Source organism: Mobula birostris, chromosome 7 (genome assembly GCF_030028105.1).
Source record: "Mobula birostris isolate sMobBir1 chromosome 7, sMobBir1.hap1, whole genome shotgun sequence".
Lineage (NCBI taxonomy): Eukaryota > Metazoa > Chordata > Chondrichthyes > Myliobatiformes > Myliobatidae > Mobula > Mobula birostris.
The window spans coordinates 46,731,334-46,747,351 of NC_092376.1; the positions used below are offsets into that span (position 1 = coordinate 46,731,334).

Sequence of the window (16,018 nt, forward strand, 5' to 3'; positions counted from 1 at the left end):
GTTAACTTGGATTTCAATTTGAAGCACATTAAGTAGAAAGACATCCATCTCCATCCGCTCTTTATTAGTCCTTGAAACAGCGGTATCTGCAAGTCTTAAGCTTACTTAATTTACTTAATATGTTTCACAAAGTTTTCTCATTAAAAACCCTGAAGAAAGTATGTTTTTGTTGATTTCATTGGTTTTTTTTTGAAATAAAAGAAAACCCTGAAGAAAGCTTCTGGCTCAAGTGATTTTGAGGTGTTTAATTGCCTGCCCAGCTTTGTACCCAACACACTGCAAAGGCAGTAGGATGGTGTTTAGTGAGGCCTTAGTGGCAAATAGAAATTAGTCAACGTACTATAAGTTCCTGGGCCGTTCTGGCAGAAGACAAGACTGGTGCTAGAATCTTTTCTTTGTCAAAGCTGTTGAGACTTTTTTTGGCTTATTTTAATATCTTGATATTAATACATCTTTGAGAACAATTAAAATCACTAATTAATCCTTTATTTTTTTTAAAGTAGTGCATTAAAATACTTTCTAATTTAAAATTGAATAACTGAAAAAAATAAATAACTTGTCTTTTTCCTCCTATTTGCCAGAAAGAGAATCTCCACTCATTTGAACGCTTACACTCAATGCTTACACGCTTAGGATAGGAAAGACAAATTTCCTAGCCTGTTCAGTATAGTCGTGGAGCACTGTAGCAGATGCTCTGGCATCTGTCACTCAGTAATCTTAGACTTATGGTAGGTTTACACAAATCTGACACATGCTAACCTAGGAGCAGCTGAATCCTAGCAGATTCCTTGAAAACGCCAGCACCATTTGGCCCATGGGGATTACTGTATTTTCTCTAGTCTCCCAAAGCTGTAGTGCTCTGATGTGCCCATGTTTAAATTCAACTCTTTCAATGTTGATTTTTTTTGTGTTTACTTTGACATATATCACCATGATATCAGTCTAGAAATATGAGTTGGGAAGATAGGAAAACACTTTGATGCTGGATGCAACATTTTGAAAAATTTAGGTAAAATTTTAGCATGTTTTATAAATAATTATACAGGTCAAAAGCAAAAGCTCTTGATCCACATATGGTGCATTTTCATACATTACATTAAGCTTGTTAAAAGCTGTGAAAAATTCTCATGAGATGAAGAAGGGTAAATTATGTTTTGTGATTGTAGCTAGTAATCATTGGGTTAATGTAAGTCATCAATGAGACACTGACACCACAACCAATCTCATTTCTTAAAGTAGTTGAGCCATGTCAACGAACTTCATATGTTATTCCATCTGTCAAAACCACTTTTTAATCCAAAATATTCATGAAAGGCATGGATAACTCTGGGCAAATGTTTTCAAAATCAATTACATCCTAAGATGTTTGCCCTCCAATCATCTTTGTGTTTGAGATACAATGTACACAGGTTCTTTCTTTATCACCAAATTTGGTATGTCCAGCTTAATTGTTGAATTACATGCATTTAATGGTTCCTGCATGAAATGATATTTAGTCTTAGACAAGTATTTCTGTTAAACCTATGTCATTATTCTAATCTTTTAAAAAACACTAATTCTGATCTGGGTTTTCCTTTGTATCACTTCCTCTAACCTCCATCAACCCCAAATACTATCACTTCTGGGTCTAACTACCTCCACTTTAGTATTAGACCTTTTTCTATTCTAGACTTTAATATATAAACATCAAAGAAAATTATATAATCAAATTCTTGTATCAGCTGACCATATGGGTTGTTATCCATTCTTGACTTCTGTGAAGCATTGTGCACAGTTCTCCTTCAGTGATTCTCTAATTTCGAGTCTTCTTGTTATCCATTCAATTGGTTTAATTCTTATTCATATATAATTAAAGCACAGGCATTTCTTCCCATACCTTCATGGTCTCGCTTTGCTATTTTTATAAATTTCTCTAACCATATGCCCCCCTTCACATTATTTTGCTCTCCAGTTCTGACCCTCTTGTGCGTATTTTTGTACTCACCAGCAGAATGACATCACCTTCAGCTACTGTGTTTTCTCATTAGGTTAGCTACTTCAATCTACCATTGCTTCTGTCTCACTCCAGTTTTTTGACAGAATCTACTACAGAAAAAGAACTCTTTCTGACAATGCTTGCAGTTCCTTCAATTTTTTCCTAGTTTGGGTATAATTTGGTGAAGGTGGTAGAAAGGAAAGAAAATTGTTTAAGCACTTGGTGGAATAGGGAGTGTTTTTCTATTGACAATGTAAAGGAAAATTGAATATTAAACACTTGATAAATAATTAAAGCAGTAATCGACTCTTTGTGCCTGTTTTGTCAACTGGTGAGGTATAAGATCCTGCCTCATCTTTTAACTTGCTGCGATCTGCACTGGCTTAGATTCCCTTAAGACCTAAAAATCTGTGTTGACTTTGTTCGTGAATATAACTTGCTGAAACTTAGAAGATTGAGGGGGGATCTTATTGAAACGTATAAAATTCTAAAGGGATTGGACAAGCTAGATGAGGGAAGATTGTTCCCGATGTTGGGGAAGTCCAGAACGAGGGGTCACAGTTAAGGATAAAGGGGAAGCCTTTTAGGACCAAGATGAGAAAAAACTTCTTCACACAGAGAATGGTGAATCTGTGGAATTCTCTGCCACAGGAAACAGTTGAGGCCAGTTCATTGGCTATATTTAAGAGGGAGTTAGATATGGCCCTTGTGGCTAAAGGGATCGGGGGTATGGAGGGAAGGCAGGTACAGGGTTCTGAGTTGGATGATCAGCCATGATCATAATGGCGGTGCAGGCTCAAAGGGCCGAATGGCCTACTCCTGCACCTATTTTCTATGTTTCTATACACAATGGCTGGGAATTCCAGTGCATCACTAACCTTTAACTGAAGAATTTTTTCTTGAGTCTGTGCTGAATATTTTAGGGTTCTGGACACCCCATGGAGAGGGAGCCTTAGTATTCCACCAACTGTCTCAAACATTGGGAGAATTTTGTTTTAGAATTCTGGCCTCTCTAGTTCCTTTGAGGCCTCATGGTCAGAGTTGACCATGGATATTATGTCTATTACAACTATCTTCTTCCTTGTGTGGGGATATCAGATCTGTACACATTCTTACAACTACACACTCACCAGAGCCCAGTATAATTGCTATAAGACTACTCTTTTGCTTTAATCTTCTTATGATAAAAGCAAATTTAAGCTTTACTTTCCACACTGTGTACAGAGTAGCATTCAGTGATTCATGTCCAAGGACACTCGGGTCCTCTGAACACCAAGGCTTCTCATTTTCTTACCATTTAAAGATAATTAAGTAACTGTATAGAGAGTTAGTTGGACCACATGAGCACCATATATAATTATAACCTGTTTTTAAAAGGGAGTATAATTGCATTGGAGGCAATTCACTCTGGATTCCCAAGACAAGCTCATTAACTTATGTGGAACAATAGTATAGATTAGGTCTTTATTTATTGGAGTTTGGAAGAATGAGTGGGAAACTTATCAAAACATGTAAGAATCTGAGGCAAACAACAGGAATTCTGCAGATGCTGGAAATTGAAGCAACACACATCAAAGTTGCTGGTGAACGCAGCAGGCCAGGCAGCATCTCTAGGAAGAGGTACAGTTGACGTTTCAGGCCGAGACCCTTCGTCAGGACTAACTGAAGGAAGAGTTAGTAAGAGATTCTGAGGGTTACCAGGCAGCACAGGCTGAGAGGTTGTCATAGTCATAGTCATAATTTATTGATCCTGGGGGAAATTGGTTTTCGTTACAGTTGCACCATAAATAATTAAATAGTAATAAAACCATAAATAGTTAAATAGTAATATGTAAATTATGCCAGGAAATAAGTCCAGGACCAGCCTATTGGCTCAGAGTGTCTGACCCTCCAAGGGAAGAGTTGTAAAGTTAGATGGCCACAGGCAGGAATGACTTCCTATGACACTCTGTGTTGCATCTTGGTGGAATGAGTCTCTGGCTGAATGTACTCCTGTGCCCAACCAGTACATTATGTAGTGGATGGGAGACGTTGTCCAAGATGGCATGTAACTTGGACAGCATACTCTTTTCAGACACCAACGTCACTGGCCTTACGAATGAGTTTGTTGATTCTGTTGGTGTCTGTTACCCTCAGCCTGCTGCCCCAGCACACAACAGCAAACATGATAGCACTGGCCACCACAGACTCGTAGAACATCCTCAGCATTGTCCGGCAGATGTTAAAGGACCTCAGTCTCCTCAGGAAATAGAGACGGCTCTGATCCTTCTTGTAGACAGCCTCAGTGTTCTTTGACCAGTCCAGTTTATTGTCAGTTCATATCCCCAGGTATTTGTAATCCTCCACCATGTCCACACTGACCCCCCTGGATGGAAACAGGGGTCACCGGTACCTTAGCTCTCCTCAGGTCTACCACCAGCTCCTTAGTCTTTTTCATATTAAGCTGCAGATAATTCTGCTCACACCATGTGACAAAGTTTCCTACTGTAGCCCTGTACTCAGCCTCATCTCCCTTGCTGATGCATCCAACTATGGCAGAGTCATCAGAGAACTTCTGAAGATGACAAGACTCTGTGCAGTAGTTGAAGTCCAAGGTGTAAACAGTGAAGAGAAAGGGAGACAAGACAGTCCCTTGTGGAGCCCCAGTGCTGCTGATCACTCTGTCGGACACACAGTGTTGCAAGCACACATACTGTGATCTGCCAGTCAGGTAATCAAGAATCCATGACACCAGGAAAACATCCACCTCCATCCACATCCATCACCTCACACTAAGGGAGTATTTTAAATTAGTAAGTACGGTTTCAAATAAAGGTCATTCATTTAAGGGAAGAAAATTTTCTTCTCACAAAGCACAGTGAATATTTGTAATTCTGTACCCTGTGAAGGTGAGTCATTATTCAAGATTGAACTTAACAGGTAAGGAATTTAAATATGATAGGAATTGGGCAGGAATGTGGAGCTGAGGCACCACATTCGATAATATCATTTTATTGAAAGGTGGAACAAGCTCGGGTGTTTTGTGCCAAATGTATTGTGCATTTTTGTATACTTGTATAGCTTAGGCTCCAGAGAAAGCATATAACCAATAGGAATATGTTATATTTTTTCTAATTTTAAAATACTTCTTGTCTTCTGTTTCAGTTGTATACCTTGTGGTGTTCCATCTGTCTTTTATCATGTTTGCGTGGTCCTATTGGAAGACTATATTTACATCACCAGACAGGCCATCAAAAGAGGTGAGTACTGCATTGCCAGTGAAGAGTTCTGGGTGAATTTCATTATAAAGTTCTCGGAAATGATAATATTTAGAAACTTGAATACGTTTGTCTTACTAAATACAAAGGCTGTGTTTTGCAGTAAAGCAATCAGTTTCCCACTCCCATTTATTATTTAGATTGTATCAAAAATGCAACAGGTTGTCTGTATTTATTTTCTTTCTAGAGGTGGTGGGTATTCAAAAATGATAACGGCTACAGCCTTATAACAAAATGAATATTAGTCCCACTTTCTCCTCTTGCAATTTTACCTCCAATAAGTTAGATACTGTTAAAAAGTTTTAAAGACCTTATTTTAAGCATCAATTATTGGCAAATTGATGTCATTGTTTTACTCTTTGCCATTGTAAGTAAGTCAAAGAGTAAAAAGAAATACAGTATGAACAATATACAGTAATGAATCTATTCTATCAAGTTACAATTTTAGATAGAAATAATGTTACCCAGTATACTTTAAAATAGGTACAGCTAATCAATTTGGAAAGAGTATCAATAAAACATTAAGTACAACTGAAAAAAAGCTTTAAAAGTTCTATATTTTGGCCAAAGAGATATGATATTTCAATATAATCTAATCTGTGTTTAGGAAACTTATTTTCCACAACTTTAATATATCAAAATATTATGCAGGTCTTTTTTTGTTACTATAGATAGTTCCCTAGGTTAATATTTCACTTTCTTTTTCCTCCAGCTGCACTCTCTTCATGCCGTTAAGCACCTATGTAGGAGAGCCGTTTAAGTGATCAGTATTGTTATACTTTACATCTTTCAGTTTCTGGCATCTTGCTTTAAGAAGGCTGAGGCCACAGGGATTATCTTTCCTTGTCAGAATTTAAGTAAGAAATTGCCCACTGGTTCTTAAGTACAGTGCCTGTAGTATCAAGGACATGAGTGCATTTTTTTTTCCTGTTTGAATGCCAATAAAACCAAAGGCTGAGAATCTTGAGGAGGCCAGCTATGTGATATAGGACATGGTATTTGGAAGAAATTACCTGGCAAAATGTTTTGGAAAAATAAGATTTAGAGATTCTTGTGGATGTTATCAGTCAAACACTGACTGGGACTTCTCTGTGACAATGGCGCATTGTTGGTTGGAGTAAAATTCTTTGAATGCTAAATGAATTCTGGGCAGCACTTAAGGCATCGATAGATGGAGTCAGTTTCACAGAGGCAAATAAACAAAGCATTTGAGATTGTTCAAATGCACTTGAGTTACTCAGTTGTATAGCAATATTTTTCTGTTCGCTGCACAAAATACAGACACTTAGACCATGTTGGATGGGGCCAAGAGCCTTGGACAACGTGGTCTGATTTTGCAAAATACCAGAATAATGTAGGTAAGTATCCATAAGTTTTTGGGCCCCTGACTTAATGACAACCGTTAGCTGGTTCCACTTACTTGTTTTCCTTGTTTGATGTATTGTCTGTCTATCTGTCCAGGTACCATATCCGATGCGGACTTTGGTGACCATGGTTTTCCACTATCTTTCATTTTTTGGATGACTTCCATTTCCTCGATGTGTAGCCACTTGGCTATGCTTTTGATGTACATAAGCCGAGGTCTTCCTCTAGGTTTACTCCCCTCAATCTTTCCAGAGAGTATGAGTTTTTCTAGTTCATCTTTCCGCATGATGTGTCCTAGAAATCTGAGTTGTCTTTCTCTTATTGTTGGTATGAGTGATCGAACTGCTTGGACTCTTCTGAGAACTTCTTCATTTGATGTGTGTGTGGTCCATGATATTTTTAACATTCTCCTGTAGAACTATAATTCAGCTGCTTCTAGTCTCTTTTCCATTGCTGGAGGAATGGTCCAGCATTCACTTCCATAAGTCAGGATAGAATAAACGTAGCACTGCAGTATTCTGTTTTTAGTGTACGTGCTCATCTTTCTGTATTTGATATCTGTGTCGCACCTGCCAATACTTGTTATTAGGCTGCCAAGATATTTGAATTTGTTGACTTGCTTGATGTTTGTATTTCCTATCTTGATCACACATTGTGGGATGTTTGTCTTTCTGGAGATGACCATGCTTTCTGTCTTCTTGGTGTTGATTGAGAGGCCTCTGTGATTACTTTCTGCTGCCACTACAGTGAGTAGTTCTTGAAGTTTTGTTTCTGAGTCAGCTATTAGTACGATGTCATCAGCATATCTGATGTTATTTATATTATGGCCTCCAATTGTGAATCCTTTGATGTCTTTGATACTTCTCAAGATATTTTCACTATACAGGTTGGATAAGTCTGGCGAAAAGACACAACCTTGCCTGACTCCTCTCATGATATTCACATACTCACTCACTTCTCCTTCTATTCTGATGGATGCTGTCTGGTCCCAGTATATGTTTCTTAAGAAACGTATATCTTTCCCATCTATGTCAAGATCTTGAAGCATTTCCAGAAGATCTTGCTGTCTGACAGTGTCAAAAGCTTTTGTATAGTCAATGAAACATAGGTAGATGTCTTTTTGTACCTGGATGGTTCGTTCACAGATCATCCGTAGCATGAAAATTGCATTTCTGGTTCCAGTGTTTTCCACAAAGCCGCATTGTTCTTTACTGATTCCTGGTTTTATACAGTGTCTTGCTCTCATCATGATTACTCTGAGAATTTTTACCACTTTTTACCAAGCTCATCAGGCTTATTGTATGATGTAACTCACATTCTGTTGCTCCCTCTTTCTTTGGAAGTGTAATGAACACTGATTTACTTAAATCATCAGGTATCTCCCCGTGATCATAGATTTCATTTGCTATTTCTGTTATTTTCTCTATTCTAAAATCTTCTAAGGCCAGTATCATTTCAACAGCAATGTTGACTGGACCAGTTGCTCTGTTATGTTTTGTTTTAGTTACAGCTGCTCGAATTTCTGATTTTAGAATGCTAGGTCCTTCAAGATTCTATTTTATGTTCGATTGTTTCATGGTTGTTGATAATCCAGTGGTTCTGATCTTTTTGGGTTCTTTAATTTTCTTATCTTTATTTTCATTTTGTATGTGGTCACTTCCACAGTCTGCTCCAGGGATGTATTGTTGGTCCCAATCAAATCTAGTATACTGCCAGATCCCTAGAATACTTCTAGACCTTGATCGGTATAGTCAAATTTTATGTACAATATTGGTAGGAGAAATTAAAAATACTGTTTAAATGCAAGCAAGAGACTGATAAATTTGTCAGAAATAGTCTCTTGTCAGAAGTTTCTATATCTATATAAAAAGGCAAAGAAAGTGAGTGTAAATGTATGTTCCTTAAAGGCAAACATGAATTTATAAATGAGGAGTAAGGAAGTGGCTGAGGAATTAAACTACTGCTTTGCGTCTACTTTCATGAATGATTGAGATGCTGAACTCTGATTGTAATTGCTCCGATGGCTATTGAGACAGTGAACATTGATCCTTTGGAATGAAGCTCAGCAAATGTGACTTTACTACTGACAGAAGGAAAGAAGAGAGAAAACAGGAACTACAATGTGTTATTGTGATGTTGGTGGTTGGGAAAATGCTGAAATCTGTAACAAAGAATATGATGACCAAATATTTATAAAGAATAAGAGTCCGTATGGATTTTTAAAGGAAAAATTAGGTTTAACTGAACAATCTACTGAAATGCTTTGAAGATGTGAATAGGATAAGGGTGGTCGCCAATGGGTGTTGTGCATTTGGATTTTCAGAAGGCCCTTGATAAGGTTAGACTACAGAGATCCGAGGAAGTGTATTTCTATGTGTTGAGAATTGCACAATGCCAGAGCTGCCTGAGAAAGTGGTAGAGATGGGTACAACTACAATATTTAAAAAACATTTGACCAGGTACATGGATAGGAAAAGTTTCGAGGGATATAGGCCAAATGCATGAAAATGGAGCTAGCTCAGCTAAGCACTTTGGTCAGCATTGTTGATTTGGGCTGAAAAGCATATTTCTGTATTATATAACTCTAAATAACCATATAACAATTACAGCACGGAAAACAGGCCATCTCGGCCCTGCTAGTCTGTGCTGAACTCTTACTCTCACCTAGTCCCACCGACCTGTGCTCAGCCCATAACCCTCCATTCCTTTCCTGTCCATATAGCTATGTGGAAATAAATTACCTTCCTCAGGTTAGCAGGCTGGGCCTGATGGGATACCATAGAGATGACTGCTTGGGGCCTCAACTACATAAAATGGAGTCTGTGGATTCACTGGATTTCACATAATCAAGATGCTGAAACTGGAGGTAGGGTGGCAAGTTGGAGATGCATCTCTACCAAAGGAGGTGTAAGGCACTCATTCCCTCCGCTAGCCTTCAGGTCACCCTTGGGCAAGGTGTAGCATTTGCTTAGGGTCAGGATCACATGAAGCCATGGGAGCAGGTGGTGGATGGTCGTACGACCAGCTGGTGCATATCACAAGTCCTGGTTATGCGACCCCTAATGCCAGGCAGACAATCGCTGAAAGATATTGATAGTGGCTGTGGTCACCTGTCTTGTAAAGTCTCTGCCCAGAAGAAGGCAATGACATACCACTTCTGTAGAACAATTTGCCCAGAACAGTCATGATCACCCACATCATACGACACGGCACATAACGAACAAACGAAGCTGGAAGATGTTGCTGCAGCTGATCATGCATAGGTCAACCTGATGCTATTGCTATTAAGTTGGTAAGAATGTCAAAAGGGCTACTCAGCAATAATTTCAAGCAAGCCATCATAGGAAGTGGAAAGTTATCAATGGCTGCTGAAATCTTCTCCACTATCTTGCCTGCTTCATCAATGATTTTCCTTTAAACATAAGATCAGAAGTTTACATGGGTATTATTTGCAGTGTACAGTTCTACCTGTGCTCATATGCATCAGAATCTAGACAATATTTTACTGACGCTTGATGAATGGCAAGTAATGTGTGTGCTACACAAATTCCAGGCAATGACTACTTTCAATATGAGACCCAGATCTCTTACTTGATTCTTAGATCATGGCTGCTCGTGGGAGGACGAATCTCAGAGTTGTATTCTAGAAACATACTTTGATAATAAATGTACTTTGGACTTTGAATGTACTGTTCAGGTGCCGCCGCATTTACTGTGTAAACATTCACACCACTGCCACCAGTGCACAATAGATGCAGTGTATACCATCTGGAATGTGCATTGAAGCTACTTGAAAAGATCTCTTTTACACTATGTCCTTTTCAAATGCACAACTTCTACCAAATAATTTGAGGTCCGAAAGGATAAATGGAAACTGTAGGTGAATGTCCCCACTTTCTAATTCCCCATAATGTCATACACAAATTAGTTTATGGAATGTGAGCATCAGTGGCAATACTGGAGCCAATGGGTGTCAATAGCAGATAGAATGAATGAGGTTTCAGTGAAGGGCACCACTTTGTTCTGGATAGTGTAGAGCCTCTTTGGTGTTATTGAAGATGTTCATCTTGGCAAGTGGAAAGCATTCTGCTACATTCCTAACTTGTGTTTTGTAGATAGGCAGCATGGCAGCACTTGTAATTCCCGCCTCTGTCTACAAGCAGTTTAGACATCCCGCCCCTGGTAACTGCGTGGTTTTCTTCCAGGTGCTCAGATTTCCTCCCACATTCCAAGACATACTGGTTAGTAAATTAATTGGTCACATGGATGTAATTGGGCAGTATAGGGTCATTGGACCAGAAGGGCTTGTTAACGTGCTGCATCCCTGAATAAAAATTGTGTTTAAAAAGATAGTGAAAAGGCTTTGTGGTGTCAAGAAAAGAGGCAGCCTCTGCAAAGTTAAAGCTTCTGACCTGCTGTTGTAGATAGTACTTTTTGGCGAGTTCAGTTAAATTACTGGTTACGATGACTCTTTCGTTCATGTCAGGGATATTAGAAGATAATGTAATTAAATGTGAAGGCCTTTATAGCAAGAGAATGTGACTGCAGGAACAAGGATGTATTGCTGCAATTGTACATGAGGGAGACCACACTGACAGCATTATGTGCAATTCTGGTTTCCTTATCTGAGGAAGGATATTCTTGCTATGTATTGGCAGGAATGATGTATGAAATGAAATTGGGGTTAATAGCTTATATTCGCTAGAATTTAGAAGAATAAAAGGGAATCTTAAAGATTCAATATTTCAGGTTGGGAAATTTGTTAATCCCCATCCACTCCTACTGTATGTGCACAGTTGTAACTTACCTGTAAACATATCTAGAATGGTGGTTGAGTCAAAGACAAAGAAAGTGAATGCTGACAGATTGGAGAAAATAACATTATATTGTCCACATTAATAATACTTTAATAATAAATCTGGATCAATTATAGCAAATCCATTGGGGGTGGGGGAGGTGGGGATGTCCCCAGCAGTAAAGTGCTAAAAATTGATTATTACTTTCATGAGTGAATATAGCAAGTTTTGTAGCTGAATGATTCATCATACTACCTACTAAAATTGAATCTATGATGAAATTACTGGAATTGCTTCTTTCCCACCCATGAAATGATTGTGGAAATCAGTATTTAATATAACCAATTTTTATTTTGCAGTTCAGCTTGATAAAATCTGATAAGGAACAATATGATCAGGAAGAGAGGCCAGAAACACAGCAAGAAATTCTCAGAAAAGCTGCCAAAGAATTACCTGTTTACACCAGAACTGCAAATGGAGGTAATCTGAACTTCAGATAATTGAGTTTAATTGAATTAATAATAAAATAGATTTTAAACAGTCATTGTTTCTAAAATCAGGTACTGCATTATTTTAACATATCTCTTTGCTTAGATGTTAACAGCTTGCATTTGTACTTTTTCTTTTGATGAAAAGTTACTAATGCACTGAAGTTCAAGAAAAAAAAATTCTTCCAAACCATCCCAACCTAATTAATCACTGATCCTCAGGTTACAGGATCATTACTGCTATATATTGACTATCACTTGGAAGTTCAGTAGATAGACTGTTTCATTAAGCATAAGGGAGACTCATTGATATCAGTGATGTGTCCAGAATAGGCCTGTGTTAAGAAACGTACCTTGCTTTGTCATCTGTCTGAAATAGAGAAGTCTGCTGAAAAAGCTTTGCTGCAGTGATTCTTGCAGGATTTTTGTGAAAAGATTTCGTCTTCAGTGAAGGCATCTTTCAGCATATAATGTGGCATTTCTGGTTGGATAGAACTGCTGTACCAAACAACATTGCAACAGAGGCAAATTCCTCCACATTTTGTTTGTGTTGATTGGGATTTCCAGCATCTGCAGATGTTCTCATGTTTGTGATTGCGACATAGGTTTTTTTTTATGACTGGATGCCTATAATTAGTGGTGTTCTACAGGAAGTGGTGCTGGGATCCTTTGATTATAATATATGTAAATGATTTTGATATGGATGTATGAAGCACGATCAGTAAGTTAACGTATGGCATAAAGATTAGTGGAGTTTTTGATAATGTGGAGGGTAGTCTTGGGTTGCATGATATGTCAGATAGAGTTTAAACTAAATAAATGTGAGGTGATGCATTTTTGAGTACTAATGAAGCTAGAACATACTTCATGAATGGTAGAGTCCTAGGAAGTATTAAGCAATGGGGCTCTTGATGTACAAGTTCAGATATCCTTGGAGGTGGCAGCACAGGTGGGTAATGTGGTTAAGAAGACATTTGGAATATTAGTAAGGGCACTGAGTACAAGAGCAGGGAGGGTAAGCTCCAACTTATTAGTCAGACTTCAGCTGGAGTAATGTATGCAGGTCTGTTCACTGCACTATAGGAAACAGTATAGCACTAGAGAAGGTGCAGAGAAGAATTACCAGGATATAATGTGTAATGAATATTTCAGTTATGAGGAATGACTGGGAAGACTAGGTCTGATTCCTTGGCAAAAATCATTGAGCTATATAAAAATATATGGGGTAAAGATTGACTAGCATTGACAGCCCCTAATTTATTTGGTAGGACGATGGGAACCAGAGCACCGGGTCAAAAATTGGAGAGATTGAGAGGACAGTAGATGTCATCACCAGTAATTCTGTAGAGGAGGACAAGCGAGAGCAAGGTAATATCAGGGAGTGATGCAGATGCAGATACATCCAGCCCTGAGACACAGGACAGTGTCATTTGATTACCAACAATTGGTTTATTGATCATTGCAGAATGTACCTCTGCTGCTTCCCGCTCCATCCCCTCCCCACTCCCCGTTTCCCACTCTTCATCCACAAAAGAGACCCATATTAGAATCAGGTTATCATCACTCGATAATCATGAAATTTGTTTGTTTGTTGCGGCTGCAGTAGGGTACAGTACATAAAATTACTACAGTACTGTGCAGCAGTCTTAGGCACCCTAGCTATATATGTGCCAAAGACTTTTGCACAGTACTGTATAAAATGGGAGGGACAGGGAAGTGTGTTTATTTTTAATGCTAGTAGTATGTGAGGCTGTGACACTGCTGAACCTCTCATCACAGCGCTAAGCAGTATTGCATCTGTATTGTACTGTCTCAGTACTTTTATATTTGTGTGCTGTAGCACTTTTTTTATTCACAGTTATTTTGTAAATAACACTATTCTTTGCATTTCTGGTCAGACGCTAATCCTATGCATTTCATTGGCTTTGTATCTGTACTCGGCACAATGACAATAAGGTTGAATCTAATCTAATCTAATCTAAATTAAGGGTAAAGGTGATGAATTTAAAGCATGGATCAGAATATGGAAATATGGTCATTACAGAGACCTGACTGAGAGAGGGACAGGGCTGAATGCTTAATGATTTTAAAAACGCAAACACGAGGAATCCTGCAGATGCTGGAAATTCAAGCAACACACATCAAAGTTGCTGGTGAACGCAGCAGGCCAGGCAGCACCTCTAGGAAGAGGTACAGTTGACGTTTCAGGCCGAGACCCTTCATCAGGATTAATTGAAGAAAGAGCTAGTAAGAGATTTAAAAGTGGGAGGGGAAGGGGGAGATCCAAAATGATAGGAGAAGACAGGAGGCGGAGGGATGGAGCCAAGAGCTGGACAGGTGATTGGCAAAAGGAGTATGAGAGGATCATGGGACAGGAGGCCCAGGGAGAAGGAAAGGGGGGGGGAGGGGGAGCCCAGAGGGTGGGCAAGAGGTATAGTCAGAGGGACAGAGGGAGAAAAAGGAGAGAGAGAGAGAGAAAGAATGTGTGTATGATGGGATACGAGGGGGAGGTGGGGCATTAGCGGAAGTTAGAGAAGTCAATGTTCATGCCATCAGGTTGGAGGCTACCCAGACGGAATATAAGGTGTTGTTCCTCCAACCTGAGTGTGGCTTCATCTTTACAGTAGAGGAGGCCGTGGATAGACATGTCAGAACAGGAATGGGATGTGGAATTAAAATGTGTGGCCACTGGGAGATCCTGCTTTCTCTGGCGGACAGAGCATAGGTGTTCAGCAAAGCGGTCTCCCAGTTTGCGTCGGGTCTCGCCAATATATAGAAGGCCACATCGGGAGCACCAGACGCAGTATATCACCCCAGCCGACTCACAGATGAAGTGTCGCGTCACCTGGAAGGACTGTCTGGGACACTTCAGAACGGGCGTTTCAGAAATTTCTCCAGATGTTCCTCTGTGCTTTCACATCCATTCTCCATCAAATCAGATTGTCCACGGCCCCTATTTAACAGAGACGATATCATTCGATGTTTTTGATGTTCATCAAAGACATCACTTAAAACCTGTAAAGCTACTTTATATGTGATGCTTATCAATTTCTTGTGACAGTATTTAGCCACGGGGTCATTCGATTGATCTTTTTCAATAAAAACTTAGTAAGCTATCTACAGGATTTGAAACAGATCTTTGTAAACTTTATGATATGAGCACTGTCCACCAAAGATGGCTGCCGCTGTGATGCAACTGTACAAACCGGAACAGGAAAGGTGAGGTGACATAAATTAGTGACGTGCATTGTGGTATTTGAAAAACTGACTAACTAGTTAACAGCGCAAACATGAGGAATTCTGCAGATGCTGGAAATTCAAGCTACTCACATCAAGGTTGCTGGTGAACACAGCAGGCCAGGCAGCATCTCTAGGAAGAGGTACAGTCGACGTTTCGGGCCGAGACCCTTCGTCAGGACTGCCTGGTCTGCTGCGTTCACCAGCAACTTTGATGTGTGTAACTAGTTAACAGAAACGTTTAGCTAAAAGATTATTTTCAATAAGTATAATTATTAATTACTACATTATTTTAGGTAACTAACTTTTTGTGCACACATTAATTTCTTTTGTGAGCTGGTTGAAAACGTGTGTGCACGCGCACACACGCATAGCTTAGAAGGAACATAGGTCTTTAGCTGTTTTTTTTCAGGTTCAGAATGTGTAACATGAGAGGGCATTATTTTAAGGTGAGTGGGCGAAAGTTCAAAGGAGTTTTGCAGGGCAAGTTTTTTTTTATATATACAGAGTGCTGGATGCCAGGAATGTGCTGTCAGTGCAGAAATGAGGAATTTCTTTAGTCAGAGAATGGTGAATCTGTAGAATTCATTGCCACAGGTAGCTGTGGAGGCCAAGTCATTGGGTATATTTAAGGTGAATGTTGATAGATCCTTGATTAGAAAGGGCATCAAAGAGTACAGGGTGAAGGCAGGAAAATAGGTTTAGAGGGAAACTAAATCAGCCATGGTGGAGTGTACTGTATGGGCCAAATAGCCTAATCCTGCTCCTATGTCTTATGGAGGTAAATACTTTAAAGACCTTTAAGAGGTATATGAGCCTCAAGAGAATGGAGGGATATAGACATTGTGTAGGCAGAAGGGATTAGGTTTAATTTGGCTTTTAATTACTAGTTTAATTAGT

General features: G+C 39.1%; 1 protein-coding gene across 6 annotated transcripts in view; it reads left to right on the forward strand.

Moving 5' to 3' along the window:
• Positions 1 to 16,018, forward strand: part of LOC140200163 (palmitoyltransferase ZDHHC20-B-like) — a 78,766-nt gene that overhangs the window by 19,070 nt on the left and 43,678 nt on the right. For all 6 annotated transcript variants that reach the window (XM_072263060.1, XM_072263064.1, XM_072263062.1 and 3 more), the window contains exons 3-4: positions 5,120 to 5,214; positions 11,753 to 11,873. In XM_072263060.1, the coding sequence (XP_072119161.1) occupies positions 5,120 to 5,214; positions 11,753 to 11,873 (216 nt within the window). The remainder of the gene's footprint in view (positions 1 to 5,119; positions 5,215 to 11,752; positions 11,874 to 16,018) is intronic.